Raw genomic sequence first — 16,501 nt, 5'->3', positions numbered from 1 at the left:
TCTATCATGGAGATTCATTACAGGAAAAACTAATGTTGAGCGAAAAGTCCATTCTGAAAAATAATTCTGTAGCTAACAATAAGCCATTCTCTGTCATGTCCATAGGGCGCTAGACCAAAAATATAGGCATGTGTTGAGTTTAAAAAGTTGGAGGGTCACAGGGACAGCTTAGAACAGGGGCGGGCAAACGTTGCACGCGGCTCGTGAGCGCACAGCGCTGCACGTGTGCTGCTCGCGTGCAATCGTCGAACGGGGCAGTGGCGACAGCCGGCAGGTTGCGGCAGTGTAGTACAAGGCTAAGCCGCGGACGTTGATGCGAAGCGACCACTACGTAGTGAACGTTGTATTTCAAGAACCGGAAAATGCAGACTGAATCAAGGAAACGGAGATGTGGAGATTTGCTATCTTTTAAAAAGTAATGGCAGAATCATTTTTTCTTTGTGCAAAGACGTGAAAATTCGAAATGTTTAATATGTGACAGTATTCTCGCTGGTCAGCGGAAGTTTAGTATTGAAGGCCATTATAAAAAAATTTCACAAGGACGAGTACAATTTATTGTCGGATTCTGAGCGGATGGGGAAATTGACTGAGCTTAAGAAGAGCGACCTGACAATATTAGATGCATCTGTCCTAGTTGCCATTATCACGAGAGATCTGCGACTTTCTCTCGTCATGTCTGTCATCTAACTGATTTAACATTTTATGGAGCACTGTTTTCAATTTTTCAGGACGACAACAATAATAGCCCAGCGGTACTTGCAAGCTATAAAATTGCGCTTAATATAGTGAGAGCTGGAAAACCATTTGCTGAATTAATAAGCCTCGGTTAAGAGCAAACATAAGTGATGAAAATTTACGTAACTGTTTGCGTTTGTCTGTATGCAGAAATTTTGTTCCAGATATTAAACGTATTGTAAACTCCAACTGTGATAATTAAATAAAACATGTCGTAGTTAATAGGTACTCTTTCAAACCATGATTTATTTCAAGCACTCCTGCTAACCTTATTCCATCATTCAATAAAGCAAGCTAGAAAAACAAAACGCATTACAGAGGAAGGAGTGGACAGAAGGTATGGTGGGGAGGGGAGGTAAGCGGGTGGCCAGCTTGCCCCTGTGTGCACGCACAACACCTGTTAACTGCACGCGTGCAAGTGCACCGCACACGTGCAGGATTCCTGCCCGCCCCTGGCTTAGAAGAACGTCAAAAGTGTGCTGTGTGCTTGGATAGCTCAGGCTGTAAGAGAACTGTCTGAAAAGGTAATGGTACAAAGCTGACATAAAATATTTATTTGTGAAGTATTTTGCACTGGATATCACCATCAGGTAAAGGTCTTCACATACTGCTAACAGCATTTGTCAAAAGCTAATAAATGCTGGTGAAACTACTAGTACCTATCATGTCATTGGAAACATCAGCATATTAACACAGAATGTAGGCTTTTATGAAGCAGTAAGCAGCAAAGCATAGTGCAACTGATAGTCAATATTGTCGTGTTATGGATGACATGAGTGTTTTAGAGCACACTATTCGTTCATTGTGTTCTGTGAATCGCATAATGAAGGAGAATCTTCAAGGATGCGGAACAAATCAAGACAAATATTAACAAAATAAAGCAGCTATTAAAAATAATTCTGTAGCTTGTATTAACAATAAAATATTATTAGACAGCTACCTATACTACTATTTTTGCTTAATATAGTAAAATTACCAGGAAAGACATTCATCTGGAGAAAAAAATGGAGTTATTCCCTCTAATACTTGCTAGCTGCTATTTATTCACTGCTAGCTTAAAATGTACAGGACTGTATCAAGATTTAATTTGTATTTTCCATAAAATGACAGTCACTAATGACCTGCTTGTATAACTTCACATGCACTGCACTAGCTTGTGAGAGAGGAAGTCAAGTCAGACTCCCATCAAAGCTACGTACCAGGTTAACTTCGCCTTGGACTGACAGTGGTCTTTAGACATTTTTTCGCACTCATTTAGGTAAATGCTGCTCTGGTTTCCGAGTTCTGCCCCATACAATATGATAGACAAACAGCTACAATACAATAACCCACACAACGCAGTTCACACAATTCGCAGACAGATAGATGGTGCACATGACTTCCCTTCAGTGGTGAAAGGAAGGGCATCCAGCCACACAATTAAAATAAAGTATGATTTGTTAAATAAAGATAACAATGGTACCAGCATGATGAGATAAATGCAAGGAAAAGGGGACATAACAGAACCATAGTGATTGTTTACTATAAGTAACACAATTCACAGATAAAATCAGATATGAGTTATCCAGTTGTGATTCGATTTAACATCTTATTCATCTTCAGATAGCTTTAATCTTCAGTTGTTCCATATCATAAACTGCCCAGAAATGTCACCTTGTAAAAGCATTTAAAACTTGATTCTACAGCTGAACATAGAATATGGTCAGCAGCTATCTCTGTATGGATGTAAGATTAGGAGAATAAGGGGGACTAGTGTAGCAGGGGATACAACCCGTCGGCTTTGGACAGTGACGTCACAAGTCTCCAAACGAGAAGCGATTCTTCTTAGTGTTGTAGCTCCCTTCAGTAGCTGATAAGTGTTTTTTGGCTTTTTTTAAAAAAAAATCTTACGAGATAGAATAAACAGATCCACTTTATTAAGCAACCAGTAAAAAAACGAAATTGAAACATAACAGCAAAAGCGAAAATGGTAAACTGCTCTCTGGCGACTTGTGACGTCATTGTCCAAAGCCGACGGGTTGTATCCCCTGCTACACTAGACCCGAATAAGGGCATCTCAAGACCAAATTTTTGAACTTACTTCCAGATTGATATATTGTATTTAACTGTGACTGTCAATAATGTTGCAATACTTTAACATTTACTACAGAATGACAGCCACTTTAAATTCCATGTGTAATGGTCTGATTGGCTAACTGCAATGCTAATTCCCTTAATAATTATTTCGCAGCACAACTTACCCCGCAAACTCTTACAAGCATTTCATACCTTGTGTGTGTGTGTGTGTGTGTGTGTGTGTGTGTGTGTGTGTGTGTGTGTGTGGTTTTGCCTTTTTTGTTTGATTTTTTTCTTTTTTTATTTGATTGTTTTTGCCATTTCTTTCTTTGATTTTAATAGTTAGTTAGTTTCAGTTTCTTTATCTTTTTATTTGTTATTTTTTGTAGCTTTTTTCTGCACACACTTCCTGGGTAAGTGCTGCCTCCTTTAATTCTGAGTGGAATTAACTTATAGCAGTTTCAAAGGCTTACTTTTTAATTGTTGTACATATTTAGTGATATTTATTTGTGGGTGGGATTTATGGTTTGCAATGCAAACCTATGAAGGTCAAGTGGAAATGGCTATCCAATGAGGAATGGAACAGTAGCTTGATTGTGTTGTTCAGTAAATCTATACATAACTGCACACTACATCAGTAGAGCAAGGATAAGTTGAGATTTTGGGTCTGACAGGAGGCTAGGGTAGTCTGTGCAGATGTGATGACCGTGTCCGGATGGTGTAATGATCAGCGCATCTGCCAGGTAAGCAGGAGACTCTGGTTTGAATCCCAGTCTGGCACAAATTTTCAACTTTCCCCATTGATTTAAATCAATGCCCAGTGGCAGTTAATGTCTTTACTTCCTTTGTGTCTTGGCATACTTTTCAACTGTTTTTAGAGTTTGCTGAATTTCAGGTTTTTGTGTCCCTCAATTCCTGAGGAAGCTGCATTATTTTGTTGGTTTTTATTTTGGTAATGTTTTGTGTTGATAGTGATGTCATTCACTGGTTGTTTCTAGAGGCTCATATTGCTACCATGTTTATGGTGTCACCTGTCAATTAGCACAGTGTCCTATTGTTTACAAATCCTGGCACTACCACACTGCAATGTAAAAACAACTACTATATACTTTTCTCTTCTTTTGCATTTACCTCATATAATGAAATAAATCCCTGTGCAAGATATACACTACTGTTAAACTGCATACAGAAATATACTAACTATTTCCAACATAAGAAATGAAGGAAGATTATATGTCTAGCAAGTTGGGGTGATTGTATGGGGCAGCATGTGTGAATGTGTGTGAATGCGTGTGCGTGTGTGTGTGTGTGTGTGTGTGTGTGTGTGTGTGTGGTGGGGGAGGGGGGGGGGGGACGAGGAGGGGATTAATGTTCAATAGCCTGTTGACAATGAGATAATAAGAGATTGGAGCCAAGCTCAGATATGACAAGGATGGAGGAGGAAATGTCTTTCAAGCATTTATCATAATCAATTTCGGGAAACCACAGAAAAGCTAAATTTTGACAGATGGGTAGAGATCTGAAGCCAGTCGTCACAAACATAATTTTGGATATAGCAAAAATTTCCATTTTATTCCTTTGATTACCACTGTGCAAGTACGTTCTACACACGGAAGTATCTTTTCAAGCACTGTAAATTCATCTTGCACAAATGGCAATCTTGAGGCAATGAGCATGTGATCCTTGATAGACACAAATAGTAGAAAGAATGAAATATACAGTTCCTGCTTACCTTGGAAATGGGAGTTCAAGAAATGTTTTATTTTCAAACGGGTCCAGGTTGTGTTGACAATTTTCGTCATCTTTAACACTTGAAGCCACATTTCCAGTAGGTGTAACTACATCTTCATCAGAGAGGGCACTGTACTCATCAAAGAGAGCATTTCCTTCCCTACTAGTGTCTGTATCTACATATGTAGGTCTAGAGTCAACTGTCCGGTACTTAGACGGAGTGTCACTGTCACACGTTTCACTATGTTTGCATTCACACAGTGAACACTTCAAACTAACGTTCACACTTGTTACCTTGTCACTTCCACACTGCCTACAATGTGTATCTTCAGACAATGATTTAAGGTTTTCAAAGTTCTCCCTTGCTCCATTAATTTCATCTTCTTCTGGAGTTTTCTCCTGACCTGTCCCATCCACATAATTATTCAACACACTCTCACATCTTTCAAAATTGAACCTGACACTGTGATAGTTTTTTAAGTAACGCTCATTATGATGCACATACTCACTGTGTCTCCTGCATATAGATGACTGTTTGCTTGATGGCTTCTTACATAAGGGAAAAGAAAGTGACTGAGATCGAGTAACAGGTTTACTAGGCCTTATCACAGTCTTGCATCTGCTCTCCCTGCAGTCACCTTCATCCTCCAATTCAATATAGGATGAATGCACCATAACTATTCGCCCCTCACAATTGCTGTCTATCAGGGTCACCCTATCTGGGTCCCAATTCCTCTGACTGTCATCAGCACCACAATCAGTTTTCACACTTGGTATGACAAAAGGACTGTCATTGCAAGACAATGATTTACGACTAGTTTTACATTCACTTTCACAGCCCAAAATGCTATTACTACATAGAAGTCTATTACCTATTTTGCAAATTTCAGAATTACATAAACTTTTCCACTGACTGTCCAAGTAACCATGCTTTTTACTACGTTCTTGCTCAACTAGCTGTGTAAAACCTGTACAACTGCATGAATCCCTACATAGAAAATTACTTTTACTGTTAGGGCAATTAGTTGGAAATTTATCACAATCTGTAGACTTTATATTACCATTACTATCTACAGCACTCACAACTGGTTTGTCCACTTCCTGATGACTTAAACTTAAATGTGAAGTCCGTGTTTCTCCATGATTATTGTTTTTAAGTCCCACTAGTTCTTCATTGTCTCCCAGGACAAATATAACATTTTCAGATTTTGTATTAGCACTACCGATATGACTATCAATGCCTGAATCAGGCTCATCAATACGGTCATATGAAGTATTATTAATGTGAGATTCAAATGATACCATGCTGTCAAATTTACCACTTGGTACAGGAGTCTGAGGTGGAAAAACTGATCTACTAGTATCTGCTGCTGACATCTGTCGTTCACAGCTCACTCTTTCCAGAAGCCTGCTCGAGTCATCTGGTTCCGAATATTCCTTCTGGAGATGGTACATAACAGCTTCTGTTGGAATGCGACAGAGACGGTTGACTTTTTCTGAAATCACTTCAGGATGAAGTGCATTGTTATTGACACTATCCTCGAGAACTTCAATTGTTGTTGTAGTGGGATGCAGCTGAGAAGACACTGAAGCAGCACCAGCCAGAGAACTTGTCATTCGGTTGCAAAAGCTGGTGGACCGTTTCATACCACACAAACTCACTGGACTGTGTGTGGAATTTTCTGTCAATGTTCTAGAGCTTTCTGTGCTCAGTGCCCTGTGGAACTGAACCTCTGGCTCAGGGTTACTGTCTGATGCAATTACCTGAGAATAAGTAATAACTGGAGCCGGAGAACTATCACTGTCACATTTCTTCGCTAGATTGCCTACTTCATGGTTATCCCATTCAGCTCGTGCTGGAGAACACATATTGCCTGCTGTCATCTCACACGAAAATTTTGCTGCACTCTTTAACTTAAACAACTCCCTCGCCACACCTTTCTTTTGAACTGCCTCCTCTGATTCAGCTACTTTTGAATCACTAATATTGTCACCCATTGCAATGTTAACACTTTTCTCACTTAACTGATACTTGGAGACATTAAATGGTGCTGCCAACATATAGTCAGCAGGCTTATGAAGTGCTTTTGATGGCTTATGTAAGTCATCTACTGTCCCTTTGAGATGTAACTCATTTGCAGCTTCTGTGAGAGTTGACACAGAGACTGCACTGGATTTCATGCTGGCAAGTGGCGAACCATCAAAGACACATTGTGCATCACTGGCACAAATTTCGGATGGCAAGGAGATGTTGCTATGCTTCTCTAGAGCTCCACAGCGTATGAAGTATGTCAGACAGCTCACTATTTTGCCCACAAGATCAGTCTGCTTGCTGCTTGACGATGTCACTATGGTACGTGCCACTTTAGTTGGTGAAGAAATTGCACCACTGAGGTCCCCAAGTTGAGCCCACAAGGCACTGTATGGGTGTAACCTTGACAGTGAGTTGAGCTGTAGAAATAAGAAAAGTAATAAGCAAAAGGGTGTAACAGTATTAGGAATAACAAGAATAAAACCAATCGCATAAAATGACATGAGGAAAATGGGCTAAAGGGGGGGGGGGGGGGGGGAGAGGGAGAATGAAGCTCATGACGGTATTTATAAATTTAAGTAATATAAATTTCATATCAACAATTACTGGCCTAGGTAAGCTCTCTTTTTGAAATGTTTCCAAGGAATGGAAGGGATCAGTTTTACAGATAACAAAGACAACAATGTATGATAAAAACAAGATATTTACCAACTGAGAAGAGCAACAATTTCTTGAAGCACTTTTACAAGTGTTTTTATCTGGCATTACTGTGGCTACCCAGCCCAAGTGATGTGTCAGGACAGCTGTTATCAAGGTACTCACAAAACTGAAACAAAGAAACCAACAGTGTAAGAAACAAAAACAGGAATAAAGGTGGATGGGAAAGTTAATGAGGACTCTGGCCACAGACATTAATATGACATACAGTTGACCTTTCTTGATCTCTGGCACTTCATCTTCAGGCCACGAGTGGCCTGCCAGCTCCTTATTCATTATCAGAAGAGTCGGTAGTGTTTGACCACTGCAGTCTTACCAATACAACAATAAAGATACTGGGTGCAACAATTTAGTATCTATTATGTAACTCATGTCAAATTGTCCTGTTTGTTTGTTTTTAAATGAATGATGAAGTAATTCTAGATCAATTACATGAGTGACCAATGACACCTTGGAAAAGTACAGGTTGATTGCCAGTTACACTTTGTACTGTTGTTCAAAAAGAAATACCGAGCACGTGGTTAGCACCAACACTGTTTGAGGAACACAGAATTGTAACCTTCCCATCACTGCTCTGCCCACAGTCATCAGTGGAGCTTGCTTCCTCTGATACCTTAAAATCTTTCTGCTAGTGATCAAGAAAAGTTAAACAAATAGTAAAGTACATAAATTAACGACGACTTGTAACAAATGACATTAAAAAACATGCAATGCGAACAGTGTTACAGCAGACATGGTAGCTGAATGAGGATACAATAGGAGGGACAATGGGAACGAAAATGAAATATATCAAACACATAAACACAAAAGGAATCATGGGTTACAGATGAGGCATAACAAAAACAAAACAGGTGTGAAGAGGGGAGGGGGGGGGGGGGTGAGAGAATGGGTAGGAATGGTATAAAATGACCATTAAGTGAAGCTTGGTGTGGACAAATAGGTAGTGCCATATCAAAGCTTAGTATAGCTTTTTACGTGCATATGGCATAGTTGGAAAAGCACTGTCTACAGGAGGAAGATTTAAATTGCAGACCAGTGAACAGCTTCGGCATGCCATGAACATTCATGCTTTTCAACTAACTTGCATCATTTCTATCATACTACTCTTTCAAGTCTCATCCTGTGTCAATCCTACATTTTAAAATCACTTTGTAGCATTCTTTTCTGTGGTAAGAACATGAAAAATACTACTGACGCTCACAGGAATGAGGCATTTTTTTTCCAAAATCATGCACAGACCAGACAGTATGTGAGTCTTTTGTATAATAATCAACAGGTCTTGTTCAGGTACAACAAAAATTTGATTTGATTGATCTGAGATTACCGACTGGGTAGCTTCTTTCTTTAGTTTGAGCAACATATTTCAAAACAGAGAATCTTTGGTCAGTACTGTGTATGTACTAATATACTTTCCACTCTCACAAATCACACAATAGTTAAATATAAAGTGTAGATGCACTAAGTTTTGCATTGGATTTGGAAATTTGTGGTAAGTTCCTATGGGACCAAACTACTGAGGTCATCAGTCCCTAGGCTTACACACTACTTAATCTAACTTAAACTAACTTATGCTAAGGAGAACGCATACACCCATGCCCGAGGGAGGATTCGAACCTCTGACGGGGACAGCTGCATGAACCGTGGCAAGATGCCTCACACCGTGCGGCTACCCCGTGCGGCATTTCCATTGGCACTTACATTAATTTATCATGAAGGGAGCAAATACTACTCATGACTGTTTTCCTTACATTTGCTACTTGCTATGCCCCTCTATTCTAAATGAAAACTCAGTTATTGTAAATATACAAACAAAAATTATAAACAACTGTTGCTCTTTTTGAAACATATGAGGAACGAATAGTATATATTCTGAATATAATTTGCACAGAAACTGGAATATAAATATCTGAAACCACTTTCGTCAGATTAATGTATTGAAATCTAATCTAGTAAATTATAATTATTACAATCTGATCACTTTCCAGTAACAATGAAAAACCAACAGCAAAAGTTTCCACTTACAAGTTGTTGCTCTTAGTGTCAAGAGCAGCTATCAGGTGACAGAGGTCTTGAAGGAAGCCATAAGCAAGATTAGTATGCAAGTGTGTAGGAGCCATTCCAAGACCCATCCAAAGAGGACATGATGGACGAGGAGCTGAAAAAAGCCCTTCCAGCCACTGGCACAAGTCTTCCCAGGCTTCCATCATAAGATGGACAAACATATCCTTGCGGAGGTAAGCACGATCAACTGCAAGCTGCAGCCTCTCAATCATTGATTCCAGAATAGCCATGTGCTCAAGCAGAAATGTCTCCATGTCCCTAAGTGACATTTCCAGATGCAATGAGATGCAAATAACTAAGATAATGAGAAAGTCTGTCTATTAAAAACATAAAAATAATATTATGTAACAAAAATTTCACACTTACAAGAAATACTTGAACTATTAGCCGTCATATTGCCAAACTATTACACCTGATGCTATACAATTTATTGTCACATCATCATACCAGTATTACAATTTGTACAATTTGTCACAACACACATCCGAAAAGCAGTGGCTTAAAGGCATCAAATTCTAAAAGTAGTGCCATACCTGACATCATATGTAAATCTATCAGCAGGACTTTTCTAGTTCTTGGGGGACCAGCCTACCTGGATGCATTTACAGGTTTAAATTTGTTGCTTTGTTTTGTATTCCAAGAATTTTACACTAAGTACCTTCTATTATTATTACAGTTACAGATCACAAAACGTTTATACCGGGTTATTAATTTTGCTCAGTAATGACTATCTTCCAGATCTGAGTAACTGTCTAATAAGATGCTTCACAGAGTCAACAGGTCTGCTAGAATTGTACATGTGGTACATACATTTAATATATAATAAAAACGGATAGATTAAAAATCTACTTACCAAGCAGCAGCAGCAGGTGAACAAACACACACACAAAAGTGCCAGTGGTTCCTTCTATGGCAGAAGATTTGAAGGGGAAGGAAGAGGGTGAAGGAAAAGGACTGGAGAGGTTTAGGGACAGGGGTACAGTTCAGAAAAGTCACCCACCACCCCGGACCAGGGGAGACGGAATGAGAAGGAAAGACCACATACTACGAAACTTATTTGGTTTATGCTTAGGAAACTCAAATGGGAATCCCTGGAAGGTGACATTCTTTTTCAGGAACACTACTGAGAAAATATAGAGAACTGACATTTGATGTTAACTGTAGAGTGAGTCTACTGCCACCAATGTACATTTTGCAATTTAAGATAAGATCAGAGAAATTAGGGCTCCTAAAGAGGAATACAGATTCATCTTTTTCCCTTGCTCTACTTGCGACTGGAACAGCAAAGGAAATGACTGGTCATAGCACAGATTACCCTCTGCCACACACCATACAGTGGCTTGTAGAGTACGTTTGTAGATGTAGATCTACTGCTTTGACTGTATCCTTTTTATATACACTGATGCAGCATGATTAGAAAACTGTGTGTACTCAGGTCTGAAGATGGGTCATTATTAACAACCTGGCATAAAATTTCTGTCATTCACAACTAGAATAAATGTATAAATACATTCCTAGCAGACTGTAGATTTTTGCTGCAATTATATCACAGCTCCTGAAATCAACAGCCTTAGTGAATCTATAATTACAGATTGTACAGTTATTTGCAGTAACAGGGGGATGAGGGCTGTAAAAATATGAGTGTGGCTGGCCTGCCCAATTATACACCGCTCATGATTTTACGGGCAAGATTTCCTGATGTTTCCCTTTGTTCCTGTGTATACTCTTATATTTCCCGAGTGACAGTGCTTCTCAGCAGAGAATGTAGCACAGATATTGATTGTAAGATGGTGAAGGTGTGCTGGAGAAATATGTTTACTTCTTTCTGTGAGTCTTCACAGTGGCATGTTTCAGTCCTAGTGTACTTAGTTGTGACATCATGTTGAGATGTGGTCAGAGCATCATGTTGATATGTGGTCAGAGCTGTTCCCATTATTGTGGGCTATTAGTTGGACTGTTTTTAGTCCCTATAGTGTAAAATGGGATGTATTCCATTCTGATGAGCATTGCCCTATAAATGCCATTCTATGTTGTTTGGTGCAACACATTAGGCTGTTGATTGTGATTTGTAATGGGTTTTCTGTGTATTTTACATTTATGTTTACCATTGTATTTACTGATATTTAAATCCAAGAAATTTATGCCATTATCAGTTTCATGCTCAACAGTAAATTTTATGTTTTGGTGCAGTTAATTAAATCTATTGCAAACTGATCAATTTCTTCTACTGTTCTATCAAACAAGATAAATGTAACACAAAACACAGGTACAAGTATTCTTAATGATCAACTACCATTAAGAAACCAAATGTGCCTCCAAAACTTCATACACCTCTTATAATTTGAAGTGATAAAAATAATAATCAACTGACAGAGAGAATATTCTTAATTGGCCATTGCCAGCAACCATCTTGCATTTAGCGCATGTATCAGCATGGTTTGAGAAAGAGAACCAAACCTCTCTATTATAATATGTAAAGGAGAGCTTATCATGAAGTGAGTAAAATGTATATAGCTTATACACAATAGAAAACCTTTTATAAACTATTTAGTCACAGAAACTTTGTTATGCTCTAGGACACAAATTGGAAAACTTGGCAAGAAATCAACATTATTGTCCGACAATGGGCTCAGGCCCAAAACTAGTAATGGTACAATAAAAACATTTCTAAAAAAAACTTGTGGCCGGTTGCAGTATTTCTTACAATGTAATGTATTATAATAGATTTCCACATATAATTCTGCACACAAGACAAGTTGTATGCTTTATTACTAAACATTGTTATGTAAAATAATCATGTTGGCTTCTGAAAAACTCAGTTCATGCACCCTTCATGATTTTTTTTCCTGTTTTTTTTTTCCTTTTTTGTTTTTAAATGGTAGCAAAGGTCACTTATGATAATACACATCAATTCAAGAGCAATGTAATGCACATCACTATATTAAAATCTTTGTAAGATTTGCAAATGCTTCAAATATGACACAAATCAACTGGTTTCTCAATAAGGATTTGTATACTACAGCTCAAGTCTGAAAGTATTAACTTAAATTGATACTTCAGGTCATAAAGAATCTATCATATTTGCCACAAATAACTTTAAATACAGGCACCAGAACCATAAAAAAATACTTTATGACTCCTCTGCTAAATAAGTAACATACTTTTCTTGTCCTGGTGAAAGTGCAATGGCCACTGCCAACCCCAGTTTAGTCCGTCGCTGGTTGGTCCCAACAGAGGATGACGTCTCACTGCTAGAGGAATTTCTTGAACTGAACAGTCCAGAGCTAGCACTGCAGGCCACTTCAAGTGACGTACTAACACTACGAAGCCAACGTCTTCGCAAACTTGCCAAACTCCCCCCAGACACACCATCAACAGAACCAGAACCTTCAAAACAAACAAAAACACATTAAGACATACAATTTAACAGGAAGGAAAATGAAGACTGTGTTCACCTACTGAAATCTCACTACAAACAACTAACACTCAAATTCCAAACACCAACATAGTCTCTGCAGTTACACAAAATAAAAGACTGATGTAAGGTATAAAAATAGTTTTAATCTCTTTTTTAGCTGTCCCAAAGCACAACGAAAAAGACATACTTCAGCACAACAAATAGAGAGAAATACAAACAGTTTACAATTATACATTTGCAGATTTAGACACAAAGCTAATATGTTCAAATTCTTAGAAGTTAATAACTGAATAATACTACAAGGAGCGCATTTAAACTTTAAAATTAGGACTCCTAATTGAAACAGAAAAATTTAGCCAGAGTTCAGCATCTATGACGTTAGCCTGCTTTATTTCTTTGTTGATAATCCTCGGTGTAGACATACTAAGTTGTGATACTGGCTGAAAAATGGGGGGATGGAAGTTAATACTGACTAATATAAATGATGTAGCCGACAGGTGCACAATTGCATTTCATAATTCTTTACTTTTACTGTTCACGACACCCCCAATATTACACAGTTATATGGCCAGTTAACTATTGTTTAACTTTCAATAAGCCTCATTAATAGTATGCAAGCAAATATCAACATACTGCTACAATAGCTTACTGTTGATCATCTATGAGCAGTAAAAACCTAACCACACATTTCAGTCTTTCAAATAAATTGAACAGACACTGTCATTGCTTTAACACACAGCCTAGTGGTGTAACACTTATTTCACGGTTAAGCTGATGCATTGTTGTTGTTATAAGCAACACAGGTTTCTTGTTTGAAACTCGGCAGTAGACTGACCATCTCGGGACCAAAAATCAGGCCCTTATAAATTAGCACAATAATAGGCACTGAAACTAAACACCGTTTGATGTTTAATTTACAGAAATTACAATTAAAACTTAACTCATTCAATTAACTGAATACATCGAAAAATTCAGTCTTTTTAACAGTTTCTTCTACTACAATGGTTAAGCCATATTATTTGTTTTAATCATGAAATATAGTTATGCAAACACTACTTTTGACGTAACTGGAAATTACCTTGGAATTAAGTAAGGGCTGGCTTTGCTAACACGTTTTCGAATAGAGCCAAATAAATACTTTAAGTTTAGATTAAAGTTCAGTCTTGATCACATTATGTCTGTTTTAATGAATAACTGGTTTCGGTTTTTTTTATAAAACCATCATCAGACCCATTGGCTCCCTTGAGTTGGTAGGTGGAGCTCTCCTTGCTGCTGTGCAGTCAACTGATCATCAGTTGACTGCACAGCAGCAAGGAGAGCTCCACCTACCAACCCAAGGGAGCCGATGGGTCTGATGATGGTTTTATAAAAAAAAACCGAAACCGGTTATTCATTAAAACAGACATAATGTGATCAAGACTGAACTTTAATCTAAATATAACAATTAATTGATAACTGTATTCCAAAAATGTTTACCAAAATTGTGCAAATACTTTAAGATTACTAGTACTACTTCTTCCAAATGTTTATAACAAGTATAGAATTTATATTTGTTTGTAAGTCAACAATAGAATTCAAGTTACAAAACAACTAGCAATCTCATCTTATAATGAAAGATAATAACCAGGAATAGCCAAAATAAATTAGAAAATCAATTACAGATATAAAACTAAGCACAAAACTAGATCTGGTATTCTATTCTTTAAAATTGAGGACCAATCTTTCTCTTATATGAAAATGTAGATTATACTCATGTATGTTAATGATAATTAGTCAGAAATGAAAAAAATTAATTTTAAGGCGACATTTGGCAAAACAAGAGGGAAAATAAAAATATCCCAGCTTGCTTCATCACACATCTGTTGAACAAAGCCAGTTGACAGCAGAGGGAGCAGCATTAATAAAAATCATGGAATGATCCTAGGTACTTTCTCAGAGGGCAGTCTCTGACAATATGCTGAACAGATTGTTCTTGGGCAGGCTGGAGAGTCCCACAGTCCCAACATGTGCATCACAGCACTGAACCTGGCGTGACTGGTTCTCATCCTATTCAATCATGTCCACTCCTCTTCACGTCAAATCCTGGTAGAATGGCAGTGAATCTTTAATGCCTTGATGTTTTATTGTTGCAACATTCCATCTCCTGCACCACTCTTCTTTAAGGGGTCAAACTTCTTGTTTTCTTCATTATGCCACAGTGGAGTGCATGTGGTCTGGAGGAGAGTCACTTAAGACTGTAAGAACTAAAAGGTATTGGAGTCAGTTGGGGTGATGCGGCTTCCTCCATTCTCCGTCAGTTGCTTCTTGGCATCACAATTCAGGTGGTGGAATGTCATTGATGGTGTGCAGCCAACAGATCAGTGTGGATTTTAGTGTAAACACAGTAATTCTTGTTGATTCATTCAGATGGTTGTCTAGTTTCCTTGTATGAACACTGTGTTGCTCTACTGGGGCACAGTATTTAGTTACTGGGTATACTAGTGTCAAAGCTGCAACCTGGAGAGTGGAAACTTCAGCACCCTCGGTTGTGCTAGCCAATGTCTTTATTATTTTATTTTGAGTCTTTAGCTAGTGTTTTCCAGGTGTTTTTTTTAATATGTTAACGAACAATCAAGTCTGACACCAAGGTATTTAGGTTGGAAATTGTACCTAATCCTTTGGTGACAAAAATTCACACTGAGCTTTCGGTTTGTGATTCTGCTGTTTAAGTGGAATGAGCAGACTTCTGTCTTGGCTGCATCTGGTTGGAGTCTCCATGCTTTGTAATACATGTTGAGATTTTCAGGTATGTAAACTTAATATTTAGTAAAATATACTGAATGTGCCAGCTCTTAGTATCCCTTTCCAGCAGTAATTAGGCATGGGGTCTGCCTGTTATCCTGATGGTCAACTTTACTTACAAAAAAGTTTTAACAAATATCTACCTAACCCCTACGATTTTTGCTGTTCATTTACTCAGTACCCTGGTTGAAGTCCATTAAGCAAGTACAACTAAACACCAGAAACTACCTATATGGCTTGTATAAACGCTTTGTGATTAGGAATATGAGAGAAGAAGAAGAAGAAGAAGAAGAAGAAGAAGAAGAAGAAGCAACACATAGCTCACACAAGTTTACATGCCAATATCCAAAGAAGAGGATAGATATAGAGGGAAACATTCCACGTAGGAAAAATATATCTAAAAACAAAGATGATGTGACTTACCAAATGAAAGTGCTGGCAGGTCGACAGACACTCAAACAAACACAAACATACACACAAAATTCAAGCTTTCGCAACAAACCGTTGCCTCATCAGGAAAGAGGGAAGGAGAGGGAAAGACGAAAGGATGTGGGTTTTAAGGGAGAGGGTAAGGAGTCATTCCAATCCCGGGAGCGGAAAGACTTACCTTAGGGGGAAAAAGGGACGGGTATACACTCGCGCGCACACACACACATATACAGACACAAGCAGACATATTTAAAGACAAAGAGTTTGGGCAGAGATGTCAGTCGAGGCAGAAGTGCAGAGGCAAAGATGTTGTTGAATGACAGGTGAGGTATGAGTGGCGGCAACTTGAAATTAGCGGAGATTGAGGCCTGGTGGATAACGGGAAGAGAGGATATATTGAAGAGCAAGTTCCCATCTCCGGAGTTCGGGATTGGAATGACTCCTTACCCTCTCCTTTAAAACCCACATCCTTTCGTCTTTCCCTCTCCTTCCCTCTTTCCTGATGAAGCAATCGTTGGTTGCGAAAGCTAGAATTTTGTGTG

General features: G+C 38.4%; 1 protein-coding gene across 1 annotated transcript in view; it reads right to left on the bottom strand.

The window, feature by feature from the left end:
• The window catches only part of LOC126418566 (uncharacterized), a 123,855-nt gene that overhangs the window by 31,844 nt on the left and 75,510 nt on the right, over window positions 1–16,501 (bottom strand). The window contains exons 7-10 of the mRNA XM_050085383.1: window positions 12,493–12,718; window positions 9,293–9,589; window positions 7,262–7,379; window positions 4,523–6,972 (exon numbers count right to left, since the gene is read on the bottom strand). Of these exons, the coding sequence (XP_049941340.1) occupies window positions 4,523–6,972; window positions 7,262–7,379; window positions 9,293–9,589; window positions 12,493–12,718 (3,091 nt within the window). The remainder of the gene's footprint in view (window positions 1–4,522; window positions 6,973–7,261; window positions 7,380–9,292; window positions 9,590–12,492; window positions 12,719–16,501) is intronic.

Source organism: Schistocerca serialis, chromosome 9 (assembly GCF_023864345.2).
Source record: "Schistocerca serialis cubense isolate TAMUIC-IGC-003099 chromosome 9, iqSchSeri2.2, whole genome shotgun sequence".
In the NCBI taxonomy this organism is placed as follows: Eukaryota; Metazoa; Arthropoda; class Insecta; order Orthoptera; family Acrididae; genus Schistocerca; species Schistocerca serialis.
The sequence above is the reverse complement of the archived record's forward strand: the minus strand, read 5'-3'. Positions and strand labels throughout refer to the sequence as shown.